This window comes from Sylvia atricapilla, chromosome 6 (assembly GCF_009819655.1).
Source record: "Sylvia atricapilla isolate bSylAtr1 chromosome 6, bSylAtr1.pri, whole genome shotgun sequence".
In the NCBI taxonomy this organism is placed as follows: Eukaryota; Metazoa; Chordata; class Aves; order Passeriformes; family Sylviidae; genus Sylvia; species Sylvia atricapilla.
Genome location: NC_089145.1, coordinates 23,560,975 through 23,580,083, shown reverse-complemented (window position 1 = coordinate 23,580,083; position 19,109 = coordinate 23,560,975). Strand labels below are relative to the sequence as shown.

The window sequence follows — 19,109 nt, the reverse complement described above, 5'->3', positions numbered from 1 at the left end:
CCCCACCAAGCCCCAAGCCTTCCTGCATGCCTGAAGAACTGAAGCAAGCAAAGAACACATACTTGGCACAGAAAGTGGTGGAACAGGTTAATGCGTTTGGGCCACGCTAGCTTCACTTATCGATAGCTTTGCAGAGATCATGGAACCCTCCTCCCGTGCCCAGTGACAAATCAGGCTGTCTTCTCAAGCACTGGATATTCAGGCCCACTAATACCCTCCCTGTTTATCAGCTTTCTCCTGCCCTAGGCTGGAGAGGACACGGTAACCCCAGCAGCCTGCCAGGGGCCCGGTGACACGGCCGCAGGCAGCACCCCTGGTGCGTGCCCCTCGCCCTCCTCTCCCTGCTGTCGGCAGACAGAAGAGAGGAAGAGGACAAACAAGGACAGAACTGTCCCATCTGCCGAACTTCTCCATCCAGCTGCCCGGAGTCCGGCTCACAGACCGGCAACACGGACACCCGAGACAAGGGACCAGAGCGTGGGCCCCGGCGCGGCCCCTTTCCCCAGGGGTCCTGGGAGCCGCTTCAGCCCCGCTCTCCAAAGCGCTGCCAGCGCCGGCGGCTCCGGTTTCAGAGTGGGAAGCGGCTCTGCGCGGATCCGGCACAAAGGGGCCCCTGTCCCCGCGGCGGAGCGGAGGCGCGGGCTCCAGAGGGAGGGAGGGAGGGGGAGCCTCGGCAGCCCCCAGTGACGGGGCGGCGGCAGCGGGCCGGCCCCGGGAGGCCAGCGGCGGGGCACCCGGCGAAGCTCAGGGACGCAAAGGGAGCGAAGCTCTAGCGAGAGCTTCTCCAGCCCCTCTGGAACAACCCGCCGGGACCGCAGCCCCGCCGCCCTTCCCAGCCCCGCGCGCCGCCGCTCCCGCACCTACCGGGGGTCTCCGCTGCGCCTCCAGAAGAACCGCGCCGAGCCGCCTCCCAGTCCCCTCCTGCCCACAGCCAGCGCCCAGCCGGGTACCGCCTCCCCCACCCGCCCCCTTTCCATGAGGAAACTTTTCCCTCACAGTTGCCAGCGCGTCCCGAGACACGCTGCCCGCCGCGGGAAGGCGGCGCCGGGACCTGGATGGGCTCTGCCCCAGGACCGCCGGCACCCCACGGGGCACAGGTCCGAAAGGCGCCGGGCCCGAGGCAGCGGAGCCCGCAGCGGTGACCCCGCCGCTTACCTCGCAGGCGGCGCGGCGGGACGCTCGGCGGGCAGCGGCCACCTGGGGGAGGCGCGGGTTGGGCCCTCCCCCTATTTGAACCGCGGCACTCGGGGGTCCCACCCCGCCTCCAGCAGCTCCCGCGGGGCGGGCCCGGGCTGCTCGGATGGCAGCGGCGGGGCAGCTTCAGCGTGCTCCCGCCTCCCCGCCCCCGCCGCCCGGCCCTTGATCCAATTAACGGGAGCGGGCTCTGCCCAGGCAGGTGGGTCGGGCGAGGGTTGCCGGGAGCGCAGCGCCGGCTCTCGTCGTCGTTCCCCCCCACCTCCACGTTGAGGGGTGCCTGGAGCCGTGGGGTGAGAGGGGACTGAGGAAAACTCTGCCTGGCCGGGATCCCCCTCGTGGCGGGGGCGGGAGAGAAGCAGCCCTGGGAGGAGCTGCCCGCTTGGCCCAGCCCTGGAGTCGGCTCCTGTCCGTGAGTTCGTTCATCTGTGTGCTGTACCGGCCAGCTGACCTGCAGGGCCCGCAGCCGCCCTGGTGTGTTAAAGCAGGAGGTTCCCCAAGGCCGGCTCCCACCCAAGTGAAATGCTGTGCTCTCGCTTGAGAGGGCATGGGCCACTCTCCCTGGGCTTAGAGGGTGGCATCACCTCAGTTCGCCTTGGCATCCGTCTTTCTCTTTCAGCCTAATGCTGCTAACTGTTTTCAGTCACTTTTCCAGTCCTCTGAAAACCTCTTATCTGAATAATTCGGACCTCATCTTTAAGTCCTCGGAGCCTTTCAGATGACGCCAGCTGTTTTCTAAATGCCAGGGAGTTTGCCTGCCAGCATTTCCTTTTGTAACGCCAGGCCCTAAGTGCAATTTCCCCCGGGGCAGGGCTTGTACAAGGAGCATTAGGAGACCTTGCTGGCCTGCCTCCTCTTGACTGCTCCCAAGTGACTTGGGACACAATTCCAAGGACCAGCTGTGGGTTTGCAGTGATGTTTATTCAATTGGTGGAAAAGGAAAGACTGAGAGCTTGCAGATGGAAGAGAGGAAAGAGTATGCCATAAATCTTCCACTTCTCTGGAGCAGTACTTGGATGTTTTGCCTTTCTTTACAAGTGCCCTAGATTTCATAACAGCCAGAAAAAAAAATGTGCTGATGCCTTTGTATACAGTGAAATGTTGTGTTAGAAAATGGACATTAGAAACCATTCCACTTAATTTCTTCTGAGACCTTCTCTGTTCGACTTTTACCAGCATAGGTCCCTGGAAGGTGGACACCCATGACAGGTCATTGCCTACGGTGTCACCATGAGCATCCTTTAAAAAAGTGAGGAAAGATGCTTATCTTGTCCTCAAAGTTAATCACACTTGAGACTATAAGCAACATTATGTAATCCATTAATAGTGTTTATCCAGTTTTTGCCCTGTGTTATGTTTCATGTTTTCATGTTATATTGAGGTCCCTGGTGCATATAAGATAGTGTCTAAGACAGATGCTGTCCCTGTGGGGCCTGGCCACCACTAGTACTGATTGCAAAGCGAGAGTACTGAACAGCATGGCTGCTGTAATCCTGTCTTTCAAGGCTGGGATGGCTTGTGGAAGATAGGGTACTGGGGTAAATGAGGTCATAATGACAGGGATCCTTTTGTTCATTTTCCTGATATGGGCAGCTTAGCAATGGTCATGGGACAGAAGGATGTCAGATAGCATGATATTTACTCCTTCATCTCTAGGGTTTTATATTTTGTTTTTTACTGTTTCATGGAACATAGGGTTGTTTCATATGCATGGCAAACTCTAGTTGCCCTAAGGATATATACATCAGTAGAGAGATTCAAGCAGCCAAAAATATTCATGCTTTGGACCAAGATCCTGGCAACAAGGAGGCAGAACACCTAATGGTATTACTCATACCATGAAGCTGATCTTAGTTACAATATGTATTTACCAGACCCAGTGACAAGACAACTTGATTCTGTAGGAGAGAACCATGTCCCATAACTGAGGGAGGACCTCAACAAAATTTTACATCCAAGAAAAGGCATCATAAAAATAAATCTAATATCCTGCCCATGCAGAATTCTACTTCTCAGATTCGTTGCATACTGCAGTTCAAAGAGTGTGAGACTGTAAATACATCAAAGAATATTTTCTCAAATTAGTCTTTCTCTTGCTTGCTCAGAGTACCATCCAGACACTGAGCTGTGGGACAACAGGCCAGTGGCATTCTGTGCCTGAATTGTGTACTGTCTGCTGTTCTTGCCTTAGTGAATAATAATTACAAAAATAGCTCGTGATTCTCTGGAGAGAAATCAAACAGTGTCAGTCATTGACACAAACAGTCTATTTAGCATGTGGCCTCATCTTCAGTACTGTGTGCAGTTCTGGAACTCAAAATTTTAGAATGATGTTGAAGTCCTCGACTGTGTCAAGAGTTTGGCTTGTCTGGGTTGGAGAAAAGCAGGCTGAGGGGTGACCTCATGACGCCCTACAGCTTCCTGAGAAGGGGAAGTGGAGAGGGACGTGCTGATCTCTCCTCCTGTGATCCATTGATAGGATGCATGGGAGTGGTTTGAAGTGCACCAGGGGAGGCTTAGACTGGCCAGGAAGCATTTCTTTACAGAGAGTCCAATATCGGAACAATCTTCCTTGAGAGGTGGCCAATGCCCCAAGCTGTCAGTTTTTAAGAGGCATTTCGGCAATGCCTTAATACCAGGCTTTAACTAAGTCATCCCTGAACTGGTCAGGCAGCTGGACTAGATGCTTATTGTAGGTCTTTTCCATAGGAAATATCCTTTTCTACTCTTTTCTATTCCATTCCATTTCTAAAAAATGCTAACTGTGATAGCTCCAAGATGGAAATGTGTAGGTTACACTTTTTTTTTTTTTTTTTCTCTCTAATGGGTACAGTTCTAAGACAAATGTTGTGTATTTCAAAGTGCCTGATGAGACTTTAAGACTTGCTAATTGGGTTGATGTATATGTCCAAAACCAGAGTGTATTCTTATTATCATTAGTTGCACAGCAACTAATACAACTTTGTAACTGTTCAGGGAAAAAGCATAGAGACTGAGTGTTGTTTTTCTGGCGAGTTTTTCTGTGCATTTATAGTATGGGAGAAAATCCATAGGTAACTGTAGTTACAGCACAAAAAATCTTAGCACCCTAAACCAACCCCGACAGAAGGCATGGCTGTGTACAGCTATTTTAGAACGTGTGTTCATAGCCACCTGTGTGGATGGCGGTACCTTAGTTACTCAGCACAGTCACTGGTAGGCCTGCAGCAGGGGACCTTATTGCTCCAAGACATGAGGGATAAGGTTCCCCATGCAACATGGCCGGCAGACACAGCCTCCTTTGCAGGTGCGGGGGGAAGTGAAGTGCTGGTGCGTCCCTGTGTTGGTAGAGCTCTTCCTTCCTCATTCTTGTCAGCTTCGTCATGTAGGTACTCTCTGAGCTGCTCTTGAGACTTTGTTATCAGCTTGTGAAGCGCCTTTTGTTGTTGATGGTGTTGATGCTATTGTTGTTGTTGTGTTCCAACACCAGGTGCATTTCTTGTGGAAATAGTGTTTGAATTTTTTTGTTTTTTGACTGCCGTGTTTGGGGGCCCTTATGAAAGAGCTTAATATGACAATTTGATGCTCTGAAGACTAATGAGCGGCGTGTGATTCTACGTGCTGCACCAAATACTCATCAGACAAAGATGGATCGCGCCTTTCAGGCCATCGTGGCCCTCGGGCTGCCGGAGGTGCCGCTCACGCCGATGGCGGGGGAGGCCGGCAGGGGCGGTGGAGGCGGGCAGGGGCTAGGCAAGCGCCCCGAGCCCTCCCCAGCCTCCCCCTGTCGATGCCGCCGCCCCTCCGCGGCCAAGGCTGGCGGGGCCCGCCGTGCCCGGCGAGCTCGGCGCCGCTCCGGGGGGCCGGGCCGAAGCCGCTGCCCCCGTTCCCGCCCCGGTTATGAAACCGCGGGGGAGGGGCCAGCGCTGGCCGCGGCGGCGCCGGGAGAGCCGAGGGCCGCGGGGCGCAGGTGAGAGCGGCGCGGTCTCTGGGCCCGGCCGCGGGGCGCCGGGGGCTGCGGGGCGGCCCCGCGCCAGGCCCGGCGGCGCCGGAAGGGGAGCGCTGCCCGGGCAGGAGCCTGCGCGGTGCCCGCCCGGCTGTATTTATCGCGGGCAGATTGCCGTGACGGCCCTTCGGATTCTGAGTAAGCTCGACGCGAGCACAGGCTCAGCCCAGGGATGCTCTGCGGGTAGGAACTGCGGCTGCGGACGGCGTTTGGCGCACGACCCGCCAGCTGCAGAGAAGCCGTGCGAGGTCCGTGCTTTTCCTCAGGGGCCTGGTGGCGTTTGTGGCTGGCATAACCGGGACGCGAGTGGCTGAATCCCACCGCTGTCAGAAGAGCAGTGCCGGTGTAGTTGCCGGGCGGTGCAGGAGCCCATCCGAATACCAGGTGGTGGTTGTGAGGGAAAGGGGCCATTATGCAGGAGATGCCTTCTGAGCCATTTGTTTGCAAGGCAGTCAGCCCTGGCCATTGTCATAAAAACTGTGACCTTTCACTTAGCTGAATCTAAAGAGCTCAGTGTGAGCTACCAGAGAAACAGTTAAGGTATTATGTGGTTTCACAGATGTATCTTATGCAGATCTTGGGTATCAGGGTTAACATCTGTTAAAGGCAAATCTGTCAAAACATATTCTAGTGCTTTAGGATATGTTAATTTCATATGCAAACAAGAAGATTTTATTGAACCTGTTCCTGTCTTCAGTAGAGAACAACAAAAAGCTAGTGTCATCTCAATGAAAGAGGATCCAGGTCTAATCACTACCTTCAGACTAACTGGAGTTCCATTCCAGTTTTCCTCTGTCCTCTGGTTAAGTGTATGACAGTCTTACCTTCCATGCTTTATTTACTTTCAGTGGTTGGACAGAATGGCTCCAGTGAACCAGCCAAAGGACAAGAAGCGTGAGTGGGCATGCCAGCATTGGCCAGAAGAAGCAGTAGGAGCTGCGAAGAGGAAACGGGATTATGGAGAAACGAGGGAATGAGAAACAAGAAAAGAAGTTGCTTGTAGAAAAACATCTAAACTCTCAGGGAAAATCGGTAATATTCCTCCAATTCTTACTCTTTCTCCCTACCAGATCTACTGCAAATGACAGGCATTGACTAGTTGAAGAGGGAGAATGCCAAGAAGCATGTTCAGACATGAGTGTTTAGATGGGGTTAGATGTGAAGTAATAGGCAGACTTGTGTTGGGGTAGTACATCCTCCAAGTTTTTGTCTAGTGAGAGTATGTGCATGTGTGAGTGTTTAAGTTTTGAGACTCTGCACCACTTGGTAAAAGTCTGAAGCACTGGAGATGCTGTTACAGCTCATTGAGGGTGGTTAAGTCTTCTGGAATTCCTGTATTACCAGATCTCTGCTTTAGTGTAGGACAGACCAATCTTGGTAATCCATTCTAACTCTCATGCAATTCCAAATGCAGTTGTTAGTTTAAGGTTGGTGACCTACAGCATCCAGTCTGAACTGGTATTTGCACCCCATTCTTTCCCTGTTATAACTTTTGCTACAGTAAGTAGGAATGCTTTCTACCTCTGTTCAGATTAGGATGGACAGAATTTATTCCTCTTACTTCTCCTCACGTGCATTTTTTTTCCTTTCGTGTCTAATTTATGTTAAAAACATCTTAATGATTTTTAATGTAATGTGGAGTGTGATTAATTTCTAATATACTGGAAAGTTTAATGCATTGCATTATTGAGGAAGTTGTCTTGACTTTACCTACTGCAACTTCATAGAATCACTTAGATTCAAAAAGACTTTTAACGTCATAGAATCCAACTGTTAACCCAAACACTGCCAAATCCACCACTAAACCATGTCCTTAAGTGCCACATCTACACATCTTTTAAGTGTCCTTAGGAGTGGGGGACTCATCTGTTTCCCTTGGCAGCCTATTCCAATGGTTGACAACTCTTTCAGTGACGAAATTTTTCATGATAGCCAACCTAAACCTCTCTGGGTGCAAGTGGAGACCTTTCCTCCTTCCTATCACTTGTTACATGGGAGAAGAGACCAACTGCCCTCTCCCTACAGACTTCTTTCAGGTGGTTGTAGAGAGCAATATAGTCTCCCCTCACCCTCCTTTTCTCAGATAAAATCTTTAATTCCATCCATGGTTTAGGAGATCACTAGGGTTACTGCCTTATGTGGAGATACTACGTGTTTTCTGTACAATTTTACTTAAGGATCTGGCTTAGGATCCAGAAGTGTTTTTCAAAAGTCAGAGATACAGGGGTTCTCTGATTTTGCGCATTTGCATTGTGTGGTCTGTAAGTCCAAACTTGGAGGAGCTAGCATGGTGAATAGTGATTGTGGAGGCAAAATGCTCTGCTTGTAAGGAGTTCTGACTATAACTGTAGACAGTTAAAACATCTTCTGTAGTTAATTTAGCTACATGATTTTATTTTAACTTCATGAGCTGATTTTTGTATTTAGTAAGCATCTGCCATTCCTGTAAAATACTGCAGAAAAATGAGGCTAATCATATTTTTCCCTTAACTCTTTCTTAAAAAGATGAAGACCTTAGTATTTGAGAAGTAAGAGAGTACATTTCCATACTGTGTTTCCAGTTTGTGTGTGTTTGGAGATATTTTTTTTTCTCCTGATCCATATAAGACAGTTTTCCGTTTCTTACAATTAAACCACCTTTTTAGAAGGTTTCTTTGAGCTGATCTAAAAGGCTTGAAGCTTTGTTCTTAATAAATTATCCATCTTTTTGTAAAATGTAATCTGAAATAAATACCTCAATTTCTGTCCACCCTCTGAAGAAGGAACTGTGGATACCAATTCTTCAGTTAAAAAAAGGGAATTGGACTAGAAATACTTCTGTACCTATTTCAACAGGTTGTGACAAGTGTTCTTACTATGTTGGCATGTGAACAAAAAGTGTGCTTTTCTCCATCATTGCATTTAAGAAAGATTAATTTAGGTTCTATCATATAGGATGATTCATGTGTTTTCAGTCTTCCGTGTTTGGTTTTTTTTTTTGTTTGTTTTTGTTTTTTTTTGTTTTGTTTTGTTTTGTTTTTGTTTTTTAATAAGTGTCCTTAAATGAAAATAGCATTTGTGTTTCTAAGAAATGCATTGACATTTAGATCCCCTGGGGTGTTACAGACCACTGGTGTGGGGATGATGAGATCACAGACATGGCATTGAACAGATTTAGTTTTTACGTAAAAGGTCCCTGAAGACAAAAACTTGGAACATGAACAGAATGTAGAAACAAGCTGTTGCTCTCAGCAAAAATCACTCTGAACAGAAAGGTTTTTGGGTGGTGAGGGTGTCAGCAAGGTCTATTATCAAAAACAAAACTGGCGGCACTGTAAGCAGACTGTACAGGCTACAGCGTGAGCAGACAGAAAGTTCTGATTCACAGCAGGCATTTCAGGAACTGTGTGGGAGCTCATGTTACCATACTTGGGAAAATTTCAGGTGTTCTGGTAATCACACATGTGACTTGACTTTTCAGTATGCAGGGGCTTACCACCTCCCATGGCATATTTCCAAGTTGCTGGGGCTTTGGATAGCAGCATTTTGGGTATAAACATTCCAATTGTATGCTGTCGAAGAGGTGCACCACTCACCTGCGGTATTGCTTTAGTCCTTTCCTGTTGTGTTTGATAAATCTTTGGGAAAGAGAAGGAAAGTTAACAAGAGGAAGCATAACACAAAACTCTGGTGGGCTAAGGGATGCACTGGAACTCCATAATTGCAGAAGCTGCTGTACCTTAGATGTGTAAGAATTATTTAGAGGCATTTATCTTGTGGCTGAAGCTTTTAATGGATGTAGCAGCAAATGCAGATGTCTTCCTCTATGTTTTGTGAATACGCATGACAGGTGATGCTAATCAGTAGTTTACTCTTTCTCACTGGCAGGTTGCAGTGGAGGTGGATTTGTGATGAGAAACAGGAGAGCCCTTTCCTCTCAGCTGGAGCGGCGATGCAGCATTGTTCATTATGTTTACCAGAAATGCTGGGAGGCTCCCATGCAGGCACAGCTCAGGCAGGTGAGGAGTATCTCTTTCAGGACTTGTTGGACATATCAGCTCCCTACATAAAAGGTCTTCAACACAAGCAGAGGAACTTTAAGGAGCCTAAAAAGTTCCCCACATAAACAGTTTTGTGGCTCCAAGTCTGGTGCACCCTTATGTTCCTTAATCCTGTAAATGCAAGAGCTGAGATGGCTTTCCCTTTTGGTTGACCCAGCCCTGCCAATTTTATCCTCTGTTAATTCTGTACCTCTTTGAATCATATTTAAACTTGCCCACTCTCCCAGTTGAGTTATTGCACAGTGCTACTTTAGCATGCTTATCTGACTGTTTTGTGATACTGATCTTGTATCCACTCTACTGTGCCAGTCTTGTCAGGTTGAGTGTTGATTTTTTTTTCCTCTTCACAGACAGAGCCATCAACTTCATAATGTTTTACTGTTCACAGAGCCAAATGCCTTTCATTTGAAAATTAATTCTTTCTGTTACATCTGTTGGTGGGAAGCACCTAGGCAAGCTTTGTTATTAGAATTTTGTGTGAGAATACTAGCATTAATGACAATTTGAAATTGTTAGCGTTCCTCATTCAGAGAATCTCAGGATGCTTGCAAAAGTCATAATTCTTTTTACCTTTTTAACAGAGATTGGAGCTGGCTTTTCTGCGTTCTCTTTCCTCATACTGCCTCTTTCGAAGAGCAGTCCCTGTGACAGGAGAGTGACATGTCTGGAGTGGCACCCAACACACCCAGCACCCTTGCTGTCGGTTCCAAAGGTGGAGATATCATCCTTTGGGACTGTGAAGTACTTGCTAAAACCTGCTTCATAAAGGGGGTAAGCCTCTGTATGTGAGGAATGGGTGGGAGGGAAATCCAGAGTACTGTGAAATACTGCAGATAAAAACTGAGGTCTGTTGTGAGGAGCACATAAGGGTCTCAGGTTTCAGAGCAGCCAGTTATGAGTAGGACTGAGATGCATCAGTGTGTCTGTTCCCAAGTCCCACACCGTTTTAACACTGGGGAGAACTGAGGCATGGTAATTAGGTTCATAATGAAGCAGCACTTGGTGTGTGCTCAGTGGAAAAATAATACAGCAACTGGCAAAACAGTTATCTTCAAGGGATGCCATAAACAAGTCGGCAGAGACAGAGAGGCAGAGAGGGTCTGTCTGTTTAGGTCTCAGTCTTTCTCTGCTCACCTTTTATTGTGGCAGATGAAGAAACATCTTTGAGGAGAAACAAGGTGCTTTTATCTCAAGAGAGAAACTAAGGTAGAATGAACGGTTTGTACAGCTGGCATACCCCCCTCATTGCTGTATTCATATATGAATACATATTCATATGAATACTGAAATGTATTCAGCCATTTCCATTCAGCAGTCTCTCAAAGACTTGTAAATTTTATCACGTATCTAAGTTAAGATAGATACACACTGAGAGAATCTATCCTCCAGAATTCCAGAGTCACCTTTCTCTTTTTGTATATAGTGTAGTGCCAGAGAGCAAAGGGAGCACCTTACTGGGGACTGAAGGAATTGCAGATTTGTCCTCCAGGAGGGCAGCTCCTGGTTTGACAACTGTCAGCAGGAGACATGGTTGTCTTTCCTGCTTAGAGGACTGTGATGTGTTTCACTGTTACTTTTAAAGACATAGCAGTGCCTGCAGACTTACAGAACACACTTTTTCTCCTTCCCATCATCTCAGTGGATTTTTCTTTTGTTCATCCCCTTCCTTGTAGATGGGAGCTGGAGGGGCCATCAACAGCAATGAAGTTTAACCCTTTAACCCTAGGCAGCTGTACACTGCGTCAGTTGCCGGCACTACCACCCTGCCAGGATTTTAATGGCCATATTGTCCGGGTCTTCACCAGCACCGAGGACTGGGAGTAAGAATACAGTAATGCTTTGGGCCTCTGTCGTCCTGCTGGCAGAAGCACTGCAGAGAGCAAGAGAAACAGAGAGAAATATGTTTGTCTCTAATCTGTGAGAGCTGGGCTTCCTCTTCCCCAGATACATGTCCTTTATCTTCTGAATTTTCATGGAGGCTCATTATTTTTCCTTGAAATGGGATAGTGGGTAGGAAAGATCTTTTCACTAATGGGGAGGGGACTCTTTGATGCTGCTTACTTTCTTTTGTGCATGAGTGAGTGGGGATCCAGTTCATTTCTCTAGTTGTCTGCTCTAGCACATCACAAAGCTCTGTGCCCTGGGGACCTTCTAACCTGTTAACCTGCTGGCAGCACTGCTTGTTGTCAGATGGTTTCTACAGGACAATTCATAGTTCTCTTCATGCTTCTCCACAAATGCACTTACTTCAAGCAGTGCCTGCCATTAGGGTCATGCCAATTCATCCCACTTAGCTTCTGTGCTAATCTGAAATACCAAAATTAAGAGTCTGGGTTCCTTCTGTAGTGAGTGAAATAGGAGATGAGTTGCTAGAAGCAGCTCTCAGAATTATCTTCTCAAGACTTGTTTTCTGTGGACTCATGTCAGTTAGTTACTTTAGGTCTGTGCTTGAAGGTGAGAATTTGACTTAGCTTTATTACTTTGCCCCACCTGTTTCTTTCTGAGTGCATGTTTCCTGGTTACTTTTTAATTTGGCTATTCACCTGCAACATTGTAATAGAGCAGAAGTTGAACCCAAGTCCTGCTGGATGACTGGTGGGGTGAGCAAGGGAAGATAACTGGGTCCTGAGACATGAGGATCTTGTATCCCAGTAGGATGCCTGTCACAACAGTGATGCCTGGATTTGAAAGGGCATGACATCCTCCTACTGCTGTGAGGACAGGCAGGTTCTATGGTCAAGCCTTTTTTTATCTTCATTGCCCTCTCAAAATCTAGTATTTACAGTGAGACTTTACTAAGTAGTTGTTCTGTGGAGCAGTATATGGAGTGCACTTGAGTACCAAAGAGTTTGGGGACTCCCACCTAGCTCTTTTTTTTCTGTCTTTGTGTAGGGTTTTCCACTTTTCCTCAGTAGACGGCTGGGGGAAAACAACATAACAACAATAACAATACAACATAACATAGAACATAAGATTCCTGTGCCATGGGGTTAGCAGTAAGATTTGCACTTGGCTTTTCCTGCTTGATGGTACCTTGAGAAAGACCAGATACAGCACTGGAAGCAGCGTGTAAGGAGCTACTCAGTGTAGTCTCTGTAAGAAAAGCTTAGTACTGGGCTATCATGAGATTTTATGTGATTTATGCATGGAATGGTGCTGGTGTTGCTTGTGATCTCCTAAGCATGGTCTGAGTCAGGTGGTTCACTGCAGATTAGTTCTATCTCCATAACAGAAGCAGCAGTGCTTCCTGCTAATGAGGTTTTCAGCCCAAAGTTTGAAGGCTCAGAATTTATATGCTCAGATTTGAAACAGATTAGAAAAAACAGTTCTTGTGTATGTGCTCCACCAGAAAGCAGTGCTAGTACCTAGAGAAACTGACAGTACGTACCAGGAGGCAACTTTTGAATTAAGATTTTCACTTTCACTCTAACCTTGATGTCTCTGGCTTTTGTGTGTATTTCAGAAAGGGCCAGGAGATTCTCTCGGAGACATCAAGTTCAGTCCTTATGAGGCAGAGAAGCTTTATGTGGCATCAGGTGATGGCACCCTAAGTCTGCAGGATCTTGAGGGCAGAGCGGTGCAGGTGATCTCTCGTGCCCTGGACTGTGTCCCGAGCATCATAATGTTTGGTGAGAAGAGGGCACTGCAAGGTTAATTCCTGTTCCTTGGGGTTAATTGCTGTGTTGCTTATCTTTGCCAGTGTGTAGGAGACTCTTGGTATGAATTGGTCCCATGGGGAAGCTTGGAGACAGCGTCCCTGGTTCAGCAAGGCAGCCACAGGGCTTTTACATAAGCTGAGTGTGCTGCCCACATCTTCCCACTTTACTTTTTGGTGATGCCATCTTGCAGATACTGAAGGCATTTACACTTTATGAAAGTGTGAGGTGAGAAGAGCAGGGTAACTTCCCTTCTCTTCCTTATTGTCAGTAGTCTGTTTGTCAGTGGAAGCTCAGGTAGCATAAGGAAAGCCACACAACATACCTGCACTATCTGATGTTTCAGTTTATTGAGTTTACCCTGTGGCCCTTCAGCAGACTTCAGGCTTACTAGGTTAATTTCCAGTGGCCTTGAATTCCTAGAATAATTTATCTTGCAAGTGAGCTTTTGCAACAAGTTCCAAAGGTCCCAGCTTTATTCTCACTGCCCTTCTCCTGGGGAGAGCTGGCTTAAAGACGTATGTCTTTATCAGATAAGTTCTATTCAGTTTGTTTCCTGGAGCATGAAGTTGAGACAGTTTGATGTGCAACTTTTCAGTCCAAAGCTTCTGTCTTTACTGCTGATCCGTGTTTGTGGAAAATGTAATGTTAAAGCCGTTTCTCCACATTTGTTGAAGTTGCAAGGATGTTCTGATCTTTTCCCAAGGTATTTCATGTTCAGGCACCAAGTGGTTCTTCAGCCTCAGTATGTTCCTCTGTTGCAATGTGTTTACGCTCCACCTAATAAGCACTTAAAAATGACTTTGAAGTTGTTTCACATTCAGTCACCCAACAGAAATCATTGCTGACAGCTGTCCTTCTTTGTGATACTCAGGGCCCACACCACTCAGGCAAGAGATTGCAGTTACAGTCTGTTGCAGTCTCTCTTGTCAGGAGGAGATGTGAATCAGAACTCCACTGCCTTCACTTTTCTGTAGGAACAGCACTGATTTGTGTCTTTCCCTCTAGTTGCTGGTACTGCAGTGTGGATGTTTCTGCAAGCTGCCGTGCAGTGGTCACAGGTGACAATGTGGGCAACGTGTCCTGCTCAGCACTTCTGGTGAAGAGTTTGTATAGCTCCATGCAGTATCTCCTCCACAGGAATCTTCATGGTTCATTTGCTTTCCTTTTCTTCAGGGACCCTGGAAGGAGGAGCAAATGAATTGCAGCTTCAGGAGATGAGTTCAGTCATTGTCTGGGTGGTGAGCATCCTCCACTTCTGCCACCCAGTGGACATTTTACATTGTTGAGTGTAATGGTAATAATTTCTAAACCTGTCATGTGCTACCTCTTCCTTAAGAGTATTTGCTGCTAGGCAGAGTAAGTAATTATAGGGTAGCCTGAAGATGTGAGCACCCTCTGCCAACAACCCTTCACACTGCCAGAAACTTAGTGCACTGATGGGAGTCATTTAGGAGGTATTGCTGTGCTTTGCACCCTTCCTGGCCTGGGGTATGCAGGGAGCAATAATACAGTGACTATTCGGACGGGAGTTGCACTCCTGCCGTTGGACACGAGAGGGCAGGCAGAGGCAGAATTTGAGTTTGGGAGTAGTAGAGAAAGAGGCGCGAGTAATTCGAATGGGCCTTGCTTCAAGGATCTGCTGTACTGTCACAGTGGCACTGCCCTCTCTCCTGCATGTAGGGTATATCTGTAAAAGCCGCAACCAATGAGCTGTGGCCAGAGGCAGCTGTGTAAGTAGTGGGCAGAATCAGGAGTGCTCCCGGTGACTCTGTCTTATTCAGTGTTAGTTGCTGACTTACTTTTTGTTCCGCTTGAAAGAATGTGAGAGTCTTTTCTGCAGTTGGGAGATATCCATTATTCTAGGGAGGAGGGTCAGCTTCAGCCTTTAGATTAGAGATAACCTTCTGGCTTTATAGAATTTATTCATGTCCACTTGTGTTCATTTGTTGTGCTAATTGAAATATTTGTCCTATCCTCCTGTTTCTTTGTTCACATGTTCTAGAAGCCAGTTATATCTCCTCTCACCTTTCTTACTTAAAGCAAGGTTTTCTGGTTTTTCACACAAAGCAGTTCCTTCCTTCTTCTATCTTGGCAGCAGATTTTCTCTGTGTGTTCGCATTTGTTACATCTTTCTGCAAGTGAAAGGCTGGCACTGCTTAAAGACTTCCAGGTGTGATCTTGCTTGTGCAGTGGCACTAATACTTCCCTCCATGAAGGCCTGGGGTTGTGTTTTCTCATAGCTGTAAAAAATTGACAGAGTTTTTCTAGAATGAAATAGTTATTTTCCAAGGTCATTCTTTTTGTTTCTTGTTTCCAGTGAATACCTCTTGGCGTATTTTAGAAATTTGTTACTCTATAAATGTGAGACCTCTTTATTCAGCACTAGTAGATTATAACTTAATTTCTTTACTCCAGACCTGGATTATTTTTTTTCTATGTGATGTTTCTGTTTGCTGCAGATCTGGAAGCTGAAATTGCACAAGAAGAAGTGACACATGTAGAGTTTAACTCCCGATGTGAGTGGATGTTTGCCACAGCATCTGTGATCAGACAGTCAAAATCTGGGACCTCAGAAATATCAAAAACAAAACAAACTTTCTTCATCTGCTTCCACATAAGAAACCTGTCATGCAGGTGAGTTAAGGATTTCATTGCATAGATGTCTGCAGAGAATCCACTTGGCTCAGCTTTTATTGTGGTGGCTGTGTTAGGTTTTGCTCAGGTTCCAAGTTGCATGCTGATTAAAGCAAGGAAGCTATTCGCAATGTGTGGCCAGAGGCAGGGAGGTGGCTAGGGCAGCTGCAGCACCTTAAGACTTGCCATACAAACTGTGACACTGTACCTTAGAAGTGAGTTTGAAAGCAGCAGTGGCTGAGATAGAAACTGAATTTATTGGGGCAATCCCTTTTAACAAGAGCATAAAATGGAACTCCAGCCTCTATTCTTTGATTCACCTTTACCAGTTGATGGGAGTCCAAACTGCAGGTGTCCATCTCATTATTCTGCTGTCTTTCCATTTGAATGAGCAAGTTACTTTCTTTGCAATGTTTCCTCCTGGGATTCTGAAATGAGAAAAAATTTTCTTGGGTAACCCAGCACAGTAGGTTTTAGCTTACTTTTTGTAGGAGTTTTGAGTTTGAGACAGGTAGTCTGTCTTTAAAAGTCTTATCTGTTGGGATACACAGCCATATTCACATCTCAATTAAAAAAATAGTGATGGATTTTCAATCAGTGAAATGTGACACTTATACTTCTTGTCTTCTTCAGTCACAGCATTGTGATCTTAAGTTTGCCTTATTGTCCCACTTTCCTAGCTTACTTCAGCCCAACACATGTGCCAAACTACTGAGCACAGACCAGCACAATGAAATCAGGGTCTACTCGTCTTCAGACTGGACCAAACCACAGCATCTGATTCACCATCCACATAGGCAGTTTCAGCACCTCACACCTATTAAGGTGAGTTAAATCTAAGAGGGGCATCATGCTTGGTGCTAGCAGCTGTCTGTAAATCAGAAATGGTCTGATTTCTGGTCAAAGTACTACATTGGTGGTTGGATATTTACACTGCTGCAACTTGTGGTGGAGCACTGTTCCTCCACCTGTGGGAGAGATATAGTAAGAGTTGCTCCTAGTGTCAGTTGTCTGGATTATGTCCGTGCTGAGCTCTCTGTGACTGTGTTTTGTGATCAGGCAACGTGGCATCCTCGCTATGACCTCATTGTGGTGGGCCGCTACCCAGACCCCAAGTTCCCCGGGTACACGCTGAACGAGCTGCGAACGGTGGATGTGTTCGATGGGAACACCGGCGAGATGGTTTGTCAGATCTATGATCCAAACGCTTCTGGCATCATCTCGGTGAGTTCAGTGCTGCAGCTGAGAGGGCTCTCAACAACACTGCTCTGTCTCTGGGAAAGAGGCATGGCTTAGGGGCTAGAACCATATCCACTTTACTTATGACACTCATGCTGTCATGGGATATGGCTACCAGCTAAAACCTGCTGACTCAAGCAGGGCTAGTCCATGGTCTTTTGTGGGGTTTTTGTGATACTCTTAGGGAACCCTGGTTTTTCCAGATGGTTTTTGCTGTTACATAAGCTGTGGTGCTCTTATGACTGTTACATAAGCAGTGATGCTCTTACAGACTCTCTCTTCGTTTTCAGCTCAATAAATTTAACCCTATGGGAGACACACTGGCTTCTGGCATGGGTAAGTAAAGAGAACCTTGGGCACTAAAGGTGTGTGTTTTAGTCCCAGAAAAGGGCTGGCTTTTTATTCCATGCCATCCATGAAGCAGTAGAAGAAAACAATGGAGGGGGAAAAGCCTTTTCCTGCTAGGCTGCACGTTTCCCTTTGTTTAATTTATCTTACTTCCTAGGCTGCAGAGCCAAGTTTAGTCAGTTTTTCACAGGCTGTGTGGGATTAAGTTAGCTGGCTATAGATTTAGATCTTAGACCCATGACAGAAGAGGCTAGGAGTTACTTATATTTCTTAGTTAGATCTGTGGACACAGCATCTGCAATAACTGTTTTTGCATCCTCTATACTTGGAAATACCTTAGAAAAAGTCTTTGAATTTCTAGCATTTAAGTGACATGGACTACGGTATTATGATTGATGTAGAGTTTCTGATACACAGCATTTAATTTTTCTTCTCAGGCTTTAATATTCTGATCTGGAACCAGGAGGAGATGGCGGCCAAGAAGCATGAACATCTTTTGAAAGCCATGACAAACGAGGAGATTGAACTATGAGAGAACAGGGAATTGGAAGCTGGAGTTCATCCAGACGTGGAGGGTAGAGGCAGGCAAACCCTGGCATAAGCAAACTCAAAAGCTAAGTTAATGTCTGGGGAGCTGGAGAAGATGAAAACAAAAAGCAGTGATTGTAAACTGCAGGGAAGGAAGTGAAAAGAGACAGATCTAGAAACCTGATTTAGTATTTTGATCCTTTCTAAATCCCAGGGTACAAACTCAGTTGTTGGCAATGGGCAGTGTAAGCTGTGCAGAGAATTAGACTTTGTCCTTCCTTCCCGGATGTGATGTTGCTTCTCTGATCCTTGTGGCCACCCTTTCTAGGAAGTTGTGGCAGTACTTGGTTTCTCCAAGGAGAGTTACTATTCGTTTTCTGAGGCACTAGGAAAACTTCAAAGATGTTTCTAGATCTTGCTGAAGTTACTGCTTTCAGCCTACCATATCTGTCATCACTTGTCAGAGGTTCCCATTTCCTGTAGTCTGCAGTGGAGCAGCTCGTGACAGGGTCCCTAGCCTGTTCTAGTCCAACCAAGTTGAGAAACCATTTGCTAACAGGATTGACATCCTGAAAAGACAGAATGTTTACAGGGGTGAAGTCATGAATAGCTTGGATATCCTAGGAAACACCAAGCTCTCCCATATCCAAGCTTTGAAAATGTGTTTGTCAAGACATCAGACTTAGTTAGCCTGTTCTCTGCTTGCAGCTGTTTAACTGGACCACAAAGAACAGGATGCCAAAGGTCTCTATCTTTGATTGCAAGGACAGTATGGAGCTGGGCACCTACTGCTTCTATAGTTTCTATTTTCAGAGTTCTAGGCTGTTTCTTGCCAGTGATTAGGTAACTTTTTCACCCATGCCTATGTGCTTCAGAATGTTTGGTAAGAGTGTTTGTTTTAAAGCAGAAATGAGGATTTCTTCCAAATACCCCTGCTCAGAGCCAAATCTCAAGACTGTTGTTAAACAGTTAAGTTTTGCTTTTTCTAGTTTGTTTACAAGACTGCCTGGAGTCTTGCTGCTGTCCCAGAGGTTGATGTGATGGAGTGGGCTCCAGGCCTGTGCAGATTCTCCACATTCACATTTATAGTTTTGCAATATTATTATCAATAAATTTTGTACTAAACTAAAATTCTTTGACAGAGTGGCTGCTTTGAGGATACTGCTGAACTGCTTTTGTAGGGGAGAAGTTCAAGACCTTTCTACAGGAGGGCTATGAGATGTACAACCGTGGTAGAAGTACCAGTCGTAGTACTGGGTCTGCAGTGGACCCCTCCAAGGCGGACAGGATGCATCAGCTGTATCTATGCACAGCTGCTGCAGTCAAAATCAGTTTATGTCAAAACTCCCTGTGAGATGTGTGGGATTTTGAAAGAGGGCATTCCTTTGGGGGGGGCTATGCTGCAGTAAATTCTGCCTGCTTTCCAACACTGAGCACACTGGTGCTAACCCTGTGAACTCCTAGAGAAGAAGAGGAGTAGAG

At 46.5% G+C, this 19,109-nt stretch overlaps 1 protein-coding gene across 1 annotated transcript; it reads left to right on the top strand.

Moving 5' to 3' along the window:
* The first annotated feature begins 5,001 nt into the window (after nucleotides 1–5,001).
* DDB2 (damage specific DNA binding protein 2) lies at nucleotides 5,002–19,043 on the top strand. Its single transcript, XM_066321129.1, is given in 19 exon segments — nucleotides 5,002–5,143; nucleotides 6,028–6,211; nucleotides 9,047–9,177; nucleotides 9,801–9,849; nucleotides 9,852–9,905; nucleotides 9,908–9,990; nucleotides 10,893–10,985; nucleotides 10,987–11,039; nucleotides 13,884–13,951; nucleotides 13,954–13,985; nucleotides 15,338–15,365; nucleotides 15,368–15,418; nucleotides 15,421–15,506; nucleotides 16,185–16,337; nucleotides 16,572–16,736; nucleotides 17,042–17,087; nucleotides 17,537–17,631; nucleotides 17,634–17,708; nucleotides 17,710–19,043. Coding segments are annotated over 18 exon segments (1,512 nt in total). The 5' UTR covers nucleotides 5,002–5,143; nucleotides 6,028–6,039; the 3' UTR covers nucleotides 17,788–19,043.
* The last annotated feature ends 66 nt before the right edge of the window (nucleotides 19,044–19,109 follow it).